Source organism: Lepidochelys kempii, chromosome 2 (assembly GCF_965140285.1).
Source record: "Lepidochelys kempii isolate rLepKem1 chromosome 2, rLepKem1.hap1, whole genome shotgun sequence".
Taxonomy (NCBI): Eukaryota; Metazoa; Chordata; order Testudines; family Cheloniidae; genus Lepidochelys; species Lepidochelys kempii.
This window is the reverse complement of record NC_136381.1, coordinates 190,140,949-190,157,575: the sequence shown is the minus strand read 5'-3', so window position 1 is coordinate 190,157,575 and position 16,627 is coordinate 190,140,949. Positions and strand designations below refer to the sequence as shown.

The following is a 16,627-nucleotide window of genomic DNA, read 5'->3' as shown; positions in this document are numbered from 1 at the left end:
GAGAGGACTACCCCTGACTATGAACCCTCATACAGCATGGTGCGGGGTCAGAGGGTAAGGGAGCACACATTTAAAAGAGGGAGAATTAGCAGGATACAGTTGGAATTCAGATAATTCCATTGAGCATGGGAGAAAAAGAGAAGCTTAATTCCTATAGGACACAGTGATGCTGTAAGAATAGAACTGCCGCCATGTAGTTTAGATTTTTTAAAAACAGTTCAGGTTTTGGGGTTTTTTTTTTTTTTTTTTTTTTTAAAACAGCTTTAACTCCTCCATGCCACTAAACCTTGAATTCCACACATTTTGGTCTTTTTACAGTGGCACGAACAGGAAAAGTGACACCTTGTACCTTTACTTTCTGACTGCTTCAGAGCAGAGTGCTTTAGAGATGTGCATACATAATCTGGGAAGGGCTTATTCTAAATTCATGATGAAGACAGCATCTTTCTCCCACTTAAAGAGACAGGAAGTGAAGTGAGCCATACTAATACTGTCTTTAGAATAGGCATACCCTACAATTTAAAAAAAAAAAAAACCACAAAAAACCTTTCAATGAACTTCATGTTCTTAAAAGGTGCTGATGGGAGCAATAACCACAGCGACTACAGACAGGTAAGCACAGGCAGCAACAATGCTAGTTACCCCATCTCCTAGGGTGACCAGACAGCAAGTGTGAAAAATTGGGACAGGGGAAGGGGTAATAGGAGCCTATATATAAAAAAAAAAAAAAGACCCAAAAATCAGGACTGTCCCTATAAAAAAAAATCAGGACATCTGGCCACTCTACCATCTAGTAGGGTGTAGTCTAGGGATGAGGGTAACTGTTTCCATGACTGTTCAGGATGTGGCCTCTGGTCAAATTACTGAGGCAATGGCCTATCCTGGGAAGTATGCGAACTGACATGAAACCATTCACTTATTTTGTGTGGCACACTCTACTAGTACCTTGCCTCAAGGATGGCAGCTCACATCCAGCCTAGGTCAGTAGTGACTGAAGCTCTATAGTCCATCTCTCTCAACCTGCCACAGCCCAAATACACGACAAAAATCAATCATGCAAGAAATACAAAATGCTGTGGGATTCAACCCATTAGCCTAAATAAACTTTCTATAACTGTTTTCATGATTCTTTATTTCGACTGTTAAGTTTTTGGTAAGAACAAGAAAATATGTATTGTGCACAGCAAACTCAGTGACTAAAATGAGTGCTGTCTCTTGAAGTGACAGTCCACACCAATCCTTGATATTTACATCAAGGTATAGTAACCACCTCTACACACAAACATCTGCTTTACAACTTAACTTTGTTCTCTAGCAAAACTGTGCATAAATTTAAGATCACTGCTAGCCATCAAAAATTAAAGATCCAACACTTTTGGGGCAGTAAAGGATCTCATTTCTTATAGTAAGTTACAAAGAGGAGAGGGCTACAATTACTTCATGCTAATATTCTCTTATTTGCAGGGTGAACTGGTTACAAAAGACTATCCAAGTTATGCCCTGGCAGTTATTGGACTACTTGTGGCTGCATCCACAATGTGCATACCACTAGGTGCAATAATAATTTTTATTATGAAGAGACTGAAGAGAAATGTATCAACTCTTGAATGAATGTTCATAACTGGACTCATGAAAACTTCATCACCAGTTGCAATACCTGTGTGGATCTTTGAGACCACAGCAACCATTACTTGTAGCAACTATTTATAGATCTGCAGAACCTTGGGTGATGTATTTACCATGAAGTGCTCTTGGCAGCTCCCACAGTGGTTCAAAAAGCTCTTCTGTAGCAGATGAAGCTTTAAGAGGGTCTCTAACTGATATACAAACCTCACAAAAAGCCACTTAGCACAAGTTACCAAGTATTACTGGCTAATGACAACTGATGTTAGGCTGTTCTCTCTCACTGTGCAGTACTGTCTACTTCAAACAATAAGCATCAATTATCTGAAAGCAAGTACTAGAAATTACTCTTCAAAATAGTATGCATATACATGACTGCGTTTCTTGAAATTTTATATATATAGTTTGACTTCTCAAATTTTGTAATCTGAATGTGACAGTCTACTATTTGAGAGAAAAAATTACTAGGAAGTATCTGTATGTTGAGGTAAAGGAGGTCAATATTTCTTAAAAGAGCTGACGTAAAAGCAAAACAGCTTAAGCTTATGCATAAGCTGTGTCAATTCTTATGTTTCCAATAGAAGTAAATATCAAGTTCCACTATGCAACTGTGTACAGTACTTGTTTTCTAGGGAGTTACTAGCAGATGCACACCTTTAAGCAGTAAAATGCATCTGTGACAGTTTCACAAACCACTCAACACAAGAGCCTCACACCATACAACTAACTTCAACAAAGTTCACACCCATGCATATGTATTTTGATTTTAATCTTCTGCCACATTCCAATGTTTTATAGACCTGAACCATTTTTCCCTGTGAGAAATTTTTTCTATAACAGAATGAACTCATGATGTGTTACATTAAATTTCTATTAGATAGTAGAATTGTACTAATTTTTGTTTAGAACTACAGAAGAAGTGACCCTGAAATGCAATGTTAAACAAAACACAACATTTAAAAGTATAAATTCTCTAAGTACACATTTTGGTTATGTGACCTTAATAGAACACAGTAGGTGTCTTGCAAAGGAAGAAGCAATGTTCATTTTGATTGAAGAGTATTACAACATAACAAGTAGCTTTCCTGGTCAGAGAAAAGCTAGAGGTGAAATTATAGTATGTACTAGGAAAAGAAACTCTCTCGGCTGAACTGCAAGTACAAAGGTAACATGGCATGCTTAGTCCGCACCAATGCTCTACTATTGCATACAATGAATACAAACCCCATTCAGGGCTTAACTGACAAAAGAGACAACTTTTTCACATTTGTGTTTATTAAAAATTGACATTGTAAACAAAACCTGTACAAAAAATATCAGACTGCTTAGAATTTTGTAACATGTATCTGTGGTGAGAGAGAAGTTATCGCCTAGGTCCCCCTCTTCCTCTGCCACGGCCACGGCCTCTGCCCCTGCCTCGGCCACGGCCTCTTCCTGCAACTGAGCAAGCAAACAAAACAAAGAACAAGTTAACTTTTACACCTGAATAGAGTTTATTTCAAATAAAGTGTATGCTGTATCAAGTGTAAAAGACATTGTATTTTATCGTACAGGACTTGTAATTGGATACCAGACTGTGATAATGCTACTGAATTTCACACACACCAAAGGTTTTGGGGTTTTTTTCCCTCTATTTCAATTCCCTTGCACTTGAGTTTTGCATTTTTTTAAAAAAAAATGCAAACAACTTATATAATTCACACTTCTCAAGTCTACTTTCACTTCTGAAAACAAAGGCATATACTAGCTTTCTGAATATGAAAGCTTGACACGTGCCTGTCTCTCTCTCTCTCTTTCTGAATAAAGCTAGCCATTCAGGAACTGGGATTTAAATACACAAGATGCTACAATGCTGTGGGCTTCACACCCTATTCATATAACTTATTAACTATGACAAAATATGTATGGCAAAGAAGCAGGCAAAGGTAGGTGTAAAATGTGTAAGTGTAGACAGGCCAGAGTTTTCCAAACTGCTCAACTTTCTTTTAGGCAAATAAAAAGTAGCTACATTTTCTCAAGAGCTGATCATTCAACAGCTCCTGTTTTCAATAAGAAATGTTGGGTGCTGAGCATTTTTCAATTTTTGGCCATCTCTTGGCTTCAACAGTTTAGTTCAAGAAAGATGGAAATCATCCAACTGATTTACAGTATCGAATAGGAAAGAACATGCTAAATGAGATCCTATTCATACATTCATAACAAATTTACCTGCTATGTTGGCATGTCTTTTTTTCCTAATACATGCCTGACAGAACTACTGACCAAGCTACTACAGATTTTATATATCCCATTAGGCAGAGACTTTCAAAAAAGGCATATCCCATACAAAAGGCACTTGCCTCTTTTAAGCAATGGGAATTGGAAGCAATAAATGTGCCTCAATCATATGGCTTCATGACAGTCTGTCAAGGGGCACGGGTCAATTTCACCCAAAGGAGGCTGGGTATGACCCCATAACCATTTAGAGGTGTGTTCTAATCATGGTGCTTTGCATGTTCTAATCATGGTGCTTTGCATGTTTAACTATGGTTTGAGAAGATTGAGTATTGTGAAGATCTGAAAAAAAATGGGTTTGTCTTCATAAAACATCAGTGAGGTGCATTATTATGGAGGATTAGCAAATTGAGATAAATAGCTCTAATTACATATTACAGTCATACATGTTGGGATTTCTGATCAATTGATCTTGTCGATGAACAAGAAATGTTATGGAAACTAACCTGAAATGGATATCACCAGTTTAAAAAAAAAAAAAAAGCTTTGTTGAAATTTCTTTACCTATTTTTCAAAGGTAATTTACTGAAAGATTTTAGACAAAACCATTCAGATCGCAACAAAAAAAATTAAAAAAATTATAGCAGAAACAAAATTTGAGAGAGGTACTCAGGAACAAGCTATTTTTACTCAATTTCCAAAAATGATTGAGATTTCCAATAACTTGAACTCTACCCACCATGTCACAGTCTCAATGTATTAAGTCAGAAACAAACTACTATCTAGCTACCTCATTTGTTTCCAGTACAGGCCACAAATCATCATCTAACGCATATGACTCAAAGATCATTCTCTAGTTCACCTTCCCATATGGTACAATGTAACTTATCCTTCATGTACTGACCTAAATAAATGTGTTAGTCTCTAAGGTACCACAAGTACTCCTTTTCTTTTTGTGGATACAGACTAACATGGCTGCTACTCTGAAATCTGACTCCTATTTCTATTTCCCACATGGTCAACAGATATTCATAGTGGGTGGGGGAGTCTCAATGTTGTGGAGAGCCCTATCAATATGCCTACACAGACTAGAGCTACACTGTCCAGACCCTGAAATCATCTTATTAATATAAATTAGAGAACCCAAACTCCATTACTGCTCACTTATCCCCTTTATACAATCTACATAATATGTACAGGCCAGAGATCTACGAGTACTACAAAAACAACGAGGAGTCCGGTGGCACCTTAAAGACTAACAGAGATTTATTTGGGCATAAGCTTTCGTGGGTAAAAACCCACTTCTGAAAAACCCATGCATCTGAAGAAGTGGGTTTTTTTACCCGTGAAAGCTTATGCCCAAAGAAATCTCTGTTAGTCTTTAAAGTGCCACCGGACTCTTCGTTGTTTTTGTGGATACAGACTAACACGGCTACCCCTCTGATATTCAGAGGGCTACATTCATCAAACCAGGCTAGGATGCTATTTATTAAGGGGGAAAGAAGGAGGCCAACATTTCTGTAAAGCAAACCATTGTTCCATTCACAGAATTTATTGTTTCCAAGAGCAGTCAATGATTTGAAAGCTTTATGTGAAGTTATCTTAAGCATATCCTTATCAGGTGGGTGAAAACATAGCACACAGGTAAAGTTGTTTATGAATTCTAAAACTACAAATTCTCTCTTTTTCTAGTTTTTCTTGTCACAACAAAGTTCTCATAGTGTGGCTTTAAATTAATAGCCCTCTATTTACAACTTTAATGCTATCTAAAAGTTTTTTTGTTTAAGAACTGTCTGTCTGAGGAAAAATTTAGAACATTCTTGTGTGAAAATATGAGGTAGATGGGATTTGGGGCCAGAAGTCTACCTATCTGAAAACATCCCAGGCTTATCATGAAAGTTAAGATCTTCAGGGACCATATAGAATCCAAAGGTTCATTTTTTCCCCTGTAACACACAACTCCACAGTTATCCACTCATCATAGTAAGAGAGTCCCCTCTGTACTAGCTCATTGAGATTAAGAAACAAAACCTGAAGTTAATAGCGCAAACAGATGCGGCGCACACACACTAGTGAACTTCAAGTCATTTTGAAATTATTTTTTTCTCCAACTTAAAAAAATGTCTTCTCTGGTAGGACATTGTTGGATCATATTAAAGAAGTTCTGTATTAAAATCACAAATGAGTTTGATTCCCCATAGTTTAAATTCCAGGGTATTACTAATTAAGAGGTCTCTTGGGTTTTGGTACTGTTTCTCTCCCTCTGTGTGTGAAACTTGCAAGCTGCTAATTGTGTTAGTACATTCTAAGACAGAGTCTGTTCTCAAAGCCATTCTTTGTAACAACAACTACTCACACAGAGAGAGACTCAAAGCAATACTCTGTAACAACAGAAACAGCACCCAGAGACTCCCCGCCCTTTTGTTGTATTCATCTCGCTTTGTTAACAATGGTGATTAAAATAGAGATAGAGGATGTATGTGGATGGATGCTTGGTGTGAAAAATAACTGAATGACCAGGGAGGTGCCAGCCTAAGAATCCAGTGTCCATCGGCTGAAGAAGGCGTCAAGTGGAAATAACCAGAGGACCTCCGGAGGGCAGACTGGAATCCACCCAACAGCCTCAAGAATGGGAGAACCAAAGAACAAGATAATATCTGGCAGCACGGAGCCGTCAGGAATGTGCCATCTGCTGATTGATTCAGCAACAGCATGATGAAGCAATTCCCATAGACTGGCATAAGAAGAAGCTCCTATAAAAATGGTCTCTAGAAAGTGAGAGTTTTGGGGGTCTGATTCTGCAAACCAACTTCCAGGAGCATCAGACAAGGCCCTGCTCCCTCCTCATGTCCAGGGCACCTGGCCAGTGGCTTGGCATGAGCAACTCTAAGGTAACTATGATAACAACCTTGCAGAACGTGTGTGTGTGTGTGTGAATAAATATGAGATTGAATGGAATGTTATAGCTATAACTAACTGCTTACTACGATTCTTTCTGTATTCACAATAAATGTGGTATTTTGCCTTTTCCCTTTAATAAGATCCTGCTGGTTTTTATTTTATTGGTATAATATCATCACATACACATAATTTCAGATTTATGCAGAATTTAAGAAGGGTGTCCAAGTCAGTGAAACTCAATGTTTAAGGCGATCAGAACATCAAATAATCTACAAACTGCCAGTGCCTTCCAGCTAGAGGACAAGAAACCTCAAAACTTTTTAAAGATTACTTCAGATTCAATAAAAGTACTAATTTATGGAGCAAACAAACCACCCCCTTAGTAATCTGGAATAAAACAAACGTGAAATCACAAACTAACCTGCTTCCCTTTTCTTGGATTTGACTTTTGGTTCAACATCCACTAGCAAGGTATCCAGAGGTAAACTGTCTGGCAGAATGAAGTATCGAATGTTATTTCCTCGAATACTCAATGTCTCCAACTGTACAGGCTCTCTGTTCTTCAGTGTCATTTTCACAGCTTTAAGATGTGTATTCATACTGACATCCACTCCTGAAACACAGAGGGATGACAAATTTTAGGGAAGAGAATGACTAAATGCATCAAAAAATTGGTTACTTTTAGTACGCTAGGTAATGCCATTTTCAAAAGGACATTGTTACGAGACTTACATTTGAAAAGGAGGTGCACAATTAGTAGCTATCTGTGGAAAAATCTGACAACAAATGGTAAGTCTGGTAGAACCAGAAATAGAATCCAATTCACCTAGATAGCATTCAACTGCCTTAATCACAAGACCATCCTTTCTCTTCCTGTAGTCCCCTATATCGTTCTCTAAATACCTTCCCCCTTCAACAGCTAATGAGGCAATGGTCGAACAGACTCATTGACTGCACAACCCTGGTTTATTCACTGAGCTTTACTCATCCTGGCACTCAACTTCGGCAGTGGTCCTGCAAGAAAAAAAGAAGTGTATGATCGCTTAATTAAAGACCGTATCATTAAGGCTGTGAGTCTGTCATGGACGTCACAGAAGTCATGGATTCCATGACTTTTCGTGACCTCCATGACTTCTGCAGTCTGTTTCTGGCTGGGCCAGCAGCACCAGTTTGGGTGTGTGGAAGAGGGTTCAGGGCTGAGGTGGGGCCAAGGGTGGGGGCTCCCCAGCTCACAGTGGCATGGCCTCCCTGCAACTCCTAGGCAGTGGAGGGGCCTCCAAGCCATGTGTTGCCCAGGCCCGCAGGCCCTGCCCCCAGCAGCTCCCATTGGCTGCGGTTCCCTTAAGAAGGGCATGCGTGCAAGGTTATTTTAGGGAGGTTGCATTATTGCCACCTTTACTTATATGCTGCCTTCAGAGCTGGCCAGCCAGACAGTGGCAACTGTTGGCTGGACACCCAGGTCTGAAGGCAGCACCCTGCCAGCAGCAGTGCAGAAGTAAGGGTAGCAGCACCGCAACCCCCCTACAATAACCTTGCGACCCCCCAACTCCTTTTTGGGTCAGGACCCCTACAATTACAACACAGTGAAATTGTGGATTTAAATAACTGAAATCATGAGATTATTTTTAAGATCCTATGACCATGAAATTGACCAAAACGGACCGTAAATTTGGTAGGGCCCTAGTCATCAGCGAAATATAAACCCGGTACCTCCAGCAGAAAAAGAGCCCTACTGTAGACGAAATTATACCTTTATAAACATGCTTACACCGGACTAGCTTACTGTGGTTCAACAAAACAAAATAAGCTATCCAGGTATAACTGCCTACACTAGGGTGTTTACTGCCATAACTGTGTCTTTAAAAAAAGAAAATCACACCCCTTACTGACGGCTGTACACAAACATCCACAGTAAAACTTGAGGGTAGACCAAACACACCTTTAGTTAAACCAGTGCAACTTTGTGAATAGACAAGACCTAAAAGAGATTCCCCTAAGCCACTTTGGTGTGCCAATTATTACAATTCAGGAGTACCTGGCTCTCAGTATTATAATCCAACAGACCAGAATCTCAATACAGAAGCTTATTACAATATTAAACAATATTACAAAATTTGACATTTTGCCCCCGGTCTATTATTGTGACCAATTATGATCTATGAGTCTTCAAAGCACTTCCTGGTGGTCTATGAAGAGCTGGCAGGTCAGAGTGATGGCCATGCTTCCAGTTGCTTCTACATGCACCTGGGCTCTTGATAAGAACTCAGCTGCCTGTAAATACAGATAACTTATCTCATTTTTACCTGCCTTTAGTAGGGGATGCCTCTATATAAAGGAGGAGAAGAAACAAGAGCCACCACCTGGGTCTGGAGATGCTAGTTACTACATGAAGAAGAATGTCAGTGGAAATGTAGGAGAAAGGAAAAACGCAGTTTAGCAGCAAATTCAAGGCAGAAGGAACTAAGGGATCAAGAAGCATATGCAGGAGCAGAAGGCAGCAAAGAAACCTGCATGGGAAGGTCAGAGAGGATAACAGAACACAAGGGTGGGAAAAAAAACAAACACAGTAAGCCCCAGTGAGAGACAGGGGGTGGTCCTCAACACAGTATTTATTCAGATGTGGTCCATGTTATTAAAACTTTGAGAACATCTCATACATTAGATTAGTTGCCTGTTGCTGGTCTTTAAATGACATGTACAGTCTGAACATTCACCACAAATATACGAGTAAGGAAGAACCCTAAACTGATGTTCCTAATGCTACTGGTTGTGGGGTGATTTTAAACTTTTTGTCACCCAGTATTTCACAAAATGCATCTCTTAACGAGACTCATTTAGCTGTCACAGTGGAGTCTCTTTAGAAGAGAACAGATTTTCCTTTCACTGTCTATCAATTCCTTAATTATTTTAGTTTAGGGTCCAACTTCTTGAATATGATACCTGTGATTGTTCCATGCACCTGTGTTCCATTCTTCAGTTCAATGGTCACAGTCTCATGACTCAATTTCATTAGAAACCTGCAAAATAGAAGTGTACTTGAAAAATAGAACTTCCATTCCAATATCATAATACATGAATAATCCTCAGAAAGTACCCAGGCCCTGCCATGCATATTGCACAAAGCAGGGGAGATCTCAAACCTCACAATATTGCAAAAAAGTAATTCTGTATGGACTCTGAGGCTTTGCAACAACAACACCACAACAGTGAAAACCATGCAAGAGAGCATCCTTGCCAAGCAACCTGACTGAACACTGCTCCAAAAAATCCCCAAACATACCAAGTACAAGTCTGCTACACCTTTATTTGGAAGTCAAACATTATAAAGCAGTTGCTTTTTGCTGGTTACCCATCACCTAAGACAAACTTTGCTTTTTAACAAAATAAATATAACAGCTATAGTTACCGCTATGGTGCAAATAGCCAAGTACATTACTTGCATCATAGCACTAGAAGGCACCATTAACCCCTTGCCAAAATGCAGGATATGTTGTCTAAACCACCCAAGACAGATGGCTGTCCAGCCTCCTTTTGAAAACCTCCAGTGAAGGAGGTTCCACAAACCTCCCTTAGCAATCCCTTCCATTATCAACTGTTCTTACAGTTAGGACAACAGTACCTAAACAGAGACAGGCTAGTTTATCCCAAAATTTGTTTAGTTAAAAATGGTTTTACAAAGCTGTCAATGGTAAAGATATTTGTTAAATAACTCATTTGCATGAAACAGTCATTGTAGCGCAAACACCATTGAATTGTGCTAACGTTTATGAACCTTAAAGTGAAAGCGACAATACAAGAAACTAACCTATTTTCATTTGTACAATCTGAATGAAGTGCAAGAAGTGAACAGTACCAAAAGTGAAAAATAATTTAGTTTTTTAAAATGTTTGAATTATTGTTTAATGGGGTTAATTAGCACTTTAAACATTGCTTTAAAGGGAAGCAATTGGGATTTTTACAAATCCACTGCCATACTTGCTTTTTTTTCTTTTAAGTTAAATATGACAGATGGGAATGCCCTGACATAGCAGCACTTACAAGCACTGCATGAATGCTTTTTGTATGTGGATTAGCTGGGAGTAGGGAGTCCCTCTCTTGCTGAATTTAGCAGCTCTGAGAAGCGAGCCAAATTTTTCCTTATTCCCCCCAAACTCACAATTACCAGAGAATAAATCTTCTGGCTAGTAAACAATTGTACAACTTACTGAGGGCTGCTTTAAAATACGCGGGAAATAACAACACCAGATTGGGCGATGGCATTTTTTTTTTTAAATCAATAACCGGAGTCATGTTTGCTTGCTGGCTAAGGAAGAAAGCGCAAGTAGCCATGGAGTCACAACCAGAGAGCGAAGGTCAGAGCCCAGCAAGAACTATCCAGCTAAAAACCGAACCCAGAGACGCGCAACCCAAGTGCGTGATGTTAAAGATCAGTTTCCTTAGGGGGGTGCCTGGGAAAGGAGTAGCCGCGGGGGGAGAGGAGGACGGGAGCAACCCCCGCTGCGGGAGTGGGGCAGGAGGGGGGCGGGTGGGAGCGGCCACCCTCGAGTCCCCGGCTTAGGTGCGCGCTGTAGGGGGAGGGGGGCTCCCTGGCACAGCCCTGCCTGGCAGCCCTTCGCGCCCCCGGGCCGGCTCCTCGAGAGCAGGGCCGCTACCAGGCGGCACCTGCTCCGGGCGTGGCGGCAACTGGGCCCCTGCTCGCACCCGCCGTGAAACGGGGAGCCCGGGGCGACAGCGGCGCGAGGCGAGCGGGGGAAGGAGGGGGGGGGGCGGAAGAGAGAGGAGCGCGAGCAGCCAGAGCGGCACGAGACGGGGGAAGGTTCATGCTCCGGCCCAGCGCGCGCCTTTCCCGCCGCTGCCCGCTAACCCCCAATCCGCCTCCATCCGGGCCCATCTCACCTCACGAGCTTCATGGCGGCGGAGCAGGGGCGTCAGGCCAGCCGGCCGGGACCACAGGGCGGCAACCCCGGCAGCGGGGAAGGGAAAAAAAATTGAGCTCGGTGCGGAGGCCTCAGACCAGGCCGCTCCGGCGCTCGATGAAAGAAACGCACTGGCCGGAAGTGACGCTCCTCGCACCCGGATATGAGTGGAAGAGGCGGGGCTTAAGCGCCGCCTGCCGAGCCGGGGCGAGTTGGCGACGCGCCTGCGCGGTGGTGCCAGCCCTTTATCTCCGCCGGGCAGCGCCGAACAGCCGGAGCCAGGCGGTGGCGGTGGCGGTGGCGGCAGCAGCAGCAGCAGCAGCGCCGGGGGCGGGGGCTCTGGGTCGGCAGGGGTCAGGCTGAGCCCCCGCTTAGAGCCTTCCCCGTAAGAGCGGCCCGGAGGCCTGAGGTAGCGCACTCACAGAGTGGCTCCAGCCTTCGGCCCCTTCCCGCCCCGGCAGCCCTTATTCATTTGCTAAGGGCTGGGTGGGGCGCTGCTAGGCCGGCTCGCCCCCCTCCCCCCGGGTGCCTTGCCCCCGCTTGGGTTCGTGGAGAGTTGCGGGAGGGCCCAGCCCGCCCCAAGCGTCAGCAGGGCCCTGCAGGCTGGTCCCCATTTGACCCTGGGTGCCAGCAACCCCGGGCAGGCTGCCCAAGACTCCGTGCACAGCAGGCGCGGTCAGGCTTCAAATAGCCCAACTCTGCCCAGGGGCGTTGGTCCTAGGCAGGGGTTGCAACCTTGATTGGGAATGCAGTGTACTTTACCAGGCAGGTATAAAGATCAAAACTTACCTGACCACTACAGCTGTACTGCAGCACGCCCTGTACAGAGCGCGGTTAGTGCCATACTTCTGGCCCCACTGCACGCCGTTCAACATAACTAGGTGCTAAACTTTTGTGCCAATGAACCCCCTTCACCTACAGGTTTATTTATAGCACCACAGTCAATAAATAGTAATATGGCGCCCCTGTTGATGTAGACCATTATTTCCCAAACTGAAAGTGGGACACCTCCCCCTCTATGGGGCTATCAGCCCCAGCCCTGCCACTTGGGGGGTTGTCAGCCTGAGCCAGCTGGGGTTACCACTCACCTGAGCCGACAGCCTGACTTTTTTGCCAAAACTGGGTATTTGTCCCTTCGCTCTCCCCAACCCACCCCAGCGCAGAAAGCAAACAGGACAAGTGCTCAGTTTGGGGGGAGGCGGGGGAGGAGAATAGTCAGGACATCCAGGACAGGGCTCAAAAGGATTGTCCCAGCTAAAACAGGATGTATGGTCACCCTATACCTCTATTACAATGCCAACTGAAAGAAAATATGTAATTGTTTCCACGATGGTAGAGATGAGTATTCTACAATCAGCATTTAACAAATAAAAGGGATTTTGAATAAAATATTGACTTATTTCTACTTTAGCTCTGTACCCTTAGTTAAACATGATACTTTAAAAAAACAAAAAATAACCAAGGTCTTAGCTACTTTGTACTGGCAGTAGAGACTCTATGGCATTTTTAAGGAAAAAGCCTTGTTAACCAAAATTCCCCTTTTCCCACTTTTGTGAATGATGTTGTCTGATTAGCTGCTACTCTAAAGTGGAGAATTGGATGCATTTCAGTATCCCATTTAAATTTGATATGCAGTAGTAGCTGTAGATTGTGGTGTTTTTAAGGTGCATTTGTACTGTCAAACTGGAACAAACAGAAATAAAAAGCTTCTGTAAATTCAGATGTGCCTGTTTTCAATGAATTACGGACATTCTTCTGCTGTACAGCTCACATATACTATCTTCACCTTGTCACACTTTCTATTATTTCACCCACCCTTTTCAAAAATGCCAAAGGAGGAACAAAATCATCATCCATAGTAACTGCTAGTTCAGTATCATCTTGATATACATTTATGGTTGGTCTCTCTTAAATTTAAGGGCTAGAGTCCAAAGTCTGCCAAAAGTTTAGACTCAGAGTTCAGAAACATCCTCTTCTGAATCTTTGGAATACATACATGAGTGCCCCCCTCTTCAGGGATCTGTTTCTAGCAGGTTTCTGATAAATGTGATTCCTTGGTAGTCTACCATTCCTCTAATTCTGAGGATACAAAAAGGTCATGAAAGCAAATATAGAAGGAGCTGATTGTAATACCACTGCTTTAGCAGTTTATCTGAAGAATAAGATGTGCAGTATTCACCTCATGTGTCTAACACTCTGAGAGCCAATCAAGAACAGTAGTCTAAAATGGCCTTGTAAAGGGAGGGACAAAGAATAGACTCAAGTAGGGAGTCCAACTTCAGATCTTATTTCTAAACTTCTCCTTTGTCTCCCAAACACTTCTTTTTTCAGAAAGGTAAAATCCATACTTGGCAGAGGGAAATGGAACATATGCTAATTAAAATCTTAGTTTTAAACTAAACTTTTAGTGGATTAAGTATAAAAATAGAAGGCCTTTAATTTTGTATGTAGAGATTAACCACTCAGAATGTACCTTTCTGATGAACAGCAGTTTCCAAGAAACAATGTTTAAAGTTTGCATTTTTTTAACCCTTCAACTAAAATACAGAAATGGAACGGTCAGGATCTAGAAAAGATTAAAGTTTTATTGTCATTTATGAGTACACCATATGTGAATTTAGAAATACAATCTCCTTACAAAGCATTGGAATACAGATGCCCTTCCAAGTCTCAAAACCTAGTTCTTGCAATGTGGTTATATTAGCAGTCCAGGTTTGGTCTTTGTTGCAACAAACTCTTAACGGGAGATGCACGGAAAGATTTAGATACACACTGTAAGACAGTTGAGCTAAATTTCAAAACATCACCCGCCAAAGAGGCACACAAACCATTATTTAAATATTTAACTATAGAGTTCTTATACTTTCTTCCCCATTATGGAGTTGATGTCTGAGATTACAGAGAATTTCTCAGTTAAACTGTCAACTGGTATTTCCATTGTAGCATCTAAAAGCAAACAGGAACTCTGCATTTTTATTACTAGTGCTTATGAACAGGTAATGTTTAACAAAACCCAAAGAGGGCCTTCAGAAACATTCACGGTTAAAATGAACAGTTATTGCAAAAAACTGTACATATTTTCAATCATAACACAATGAAACACTGATGATGCAGTGTTTTGTGTTCTAGGGCATTAATGACAACCGTGCTAACCCTAGTATTCTACTTTTTTTCCTAATATTTAATCTTCATAATTGCAATCTGGATATACAACTGTACTTACAGGAAATATTAAGCAATGCACAGTGCCGTAAGCAAATTTCAGGTCTGGTTTGAACAGAAATCATAAAATAAGTGATAAAATAGTTTAAAATTGGTCCTTGATTCAGATTAGCTATTTTATGTAGATTGGAAGCACTAAATTTAAAGACAAACATTTACTGATAATCAGAACAAATTATTTTCATAGCTTAATTTTTAGAGTTTTATCATGCATGAAAAGCAAGCTGCTGCTGCTTCCCTCAAGTGCAAACATGGAATTTAGCAGAAGACTGTCACCTCAAAGATTTGTATTCTTTCTTTCACAGGTTATCCCTACTTAACCATAAACTACAGAAGCAGGTGATTAGTAAAACAATGAGGCGTACCTTCTACATTGTGACTGTTCTTTAACTATAGAATACTTTGGACCTTTAGCATGGGGGTCAATAAACACAGTAAAGAAGTTTTACATTCTTTGATTTAATTTACATCTTAAAAAAAGACAACCTTATTTGAGACCTTCTGAATCACACTTAAATTGCTGTATAGCTGTAATAAAAAGTCATCTGAAGACTGCAGTAGTTAGGTAGTGCAAGATATTTGCAACTTCAGAAATGTCCACCAATAACTCACCCTCCCAATGATTTAATAAAATATTGCATCAGTCCTAGATGAGGCAGAACAGAAGACTTGCATTTTGACAGTAAGGTATGATTCTCTACCCTAATGAAAATATGCAAAGGACTCGTGCTAACAGTGACTGCTTTTATGATGACAAATGAAACCCAACTGAAAGTCTAGAAAGAAAACTTCTTAGTAGGAATCCTATATTAGCTCAAAGAACATGACGTGACTCTATATTACTAACACTGCCACAGCTGGATATGGTGACACGTGAAGAGAACCAGAGATCTCTGTTAAGATTATGAGATCATGTTTGAATGAAACTGCCCTGCTGGGCTGTAAGCTTAGTAGGCCAGTTCATATTCTATAATACTCCACAGACAACACTGATGAAACTTACAGGTGAAAGCCAAAATATCTTGTTATGAGCGCAACCTCCCCAATTAATGCAATATTCCAAAGATCATTGTGACTAAAACTGTAAAACCAGATCACAACTGTAAATTACCACCACCAAGTGAAGGACCCAATTTACTTTTTCTCTCCACAAAGATGAAAGCTAGAAAGACCACTAGTTGGTGTGGAAAGCAGGTCAGTAGAGACTCCAAGTATGGCTTGAGGAGTCCTCCATGCTAAGCCGCTTTCCACACACACAAATTCAGTCCATCTTCTCTTTCTGGACCAGTTTTGGTGCATCTACAAAATCCTTGCCATTGTAAAAGATGATAGCTAAAGTTCCAAAGCTTGCAGTTCCCCAGAAGAGCACATAAGCCAGTGTCTCAGTCCATGTATCACCTGTAATCAGATAAACATTACAGTAAGTCATTTTCAATAAATAGTGGAGAGATCATTTTTAGCGTGACAAGAAAACAGTTAGCAAAGTGCTCATAAGGAAGCTTTGATCAAGAACTGAAATTTCGTATCAGCTTCACATATACTAGAGCCTGTTATTTTGTACTGTGTATTTCCTTCTGAGAGTTTTCTAGCTCGGAAACTAATGTTCTACAGTTAAGCAAAGGCTAATTTACAATGGCTAAAAATTGACATTCATATAGCCCTTAATTCAGAGAGATTCCAAAGCAATTTCATAACAAACTGATTTACGACCTATATAGCCAACACTTGACCTGCCACTGAAATGCTGTCAA

General features: G+C 41.2%; 3 protein-coding genes across 5 annotated transcripts in view; 1 reads left to right on the top strand and 2 right to left on the bottom strand.

The window, feature by feature from the left end:
• SLC6A20 (solute carrier family 6 member 20) overlaps positions 1–4,442 on the top strand; it is a 41,516-nt gene extending 37,074 nt beyond the window's left edge. For all 3 annotated transcript variants that reach the window (XM_073333158.1, XM_073333157.1, XM_073333155.1), the window contains one exon: positions 1,465–4,442. In XM_073333158.1, coding sequence (XP_073189259.1) covers positions 1,465–1,611 — 147 coding nt within the window. In that variant the 3' untranslated portion in view covers positions 1,612–4,442. The remainder of the gene's footprint in view (positions 1–1,464) is intronic.
• On the bottom strand, positions 2,881–11,816 carry SNRPD1 (small nuclear ribonucleoprotein D1 polypeptide). The gene is made up of 4 exons (XM_073333165.1): positions 11,635–11,816; positions 9,679–9,755; positions 7,160–7,351; positions 2,881–3,063 (listed from the first exon to the last, which is right to left on the bottom strand). Exons 1-4 carry the CDS (start codon positions 11,646–11,648, stop codon positions 2,987–2,989), a joined length of 360 nt encoding a protein of 119 aa, XP_073189266.1. The 5' UTR covers positions 11,649–11,816; the 3' UTR covers positions 2,881–2,986.
• A 2,397-nt stretch (positions 11,817–14,213) lies between these two features.
• The window catches only part of SACM1L (SAC1 like phosphatidylinositide phosphatase), a 62,482-nt gene continuing 60,068 nt past the window's right edge, over positions 14,214–16,627 (bottom strand). The window contains exon 20 of the mRNA XM_073333154.1: positions 14,214–16,274. Within this exon, the coding sequence (XP_073189255.1) occupies positions 16,138–16,274 (137 nt within the window). The 3' untranslated portion in view covers positions 14,214–16,137. The remainder of the gene's footprint in view (positions 16,275–16,627) is intronic.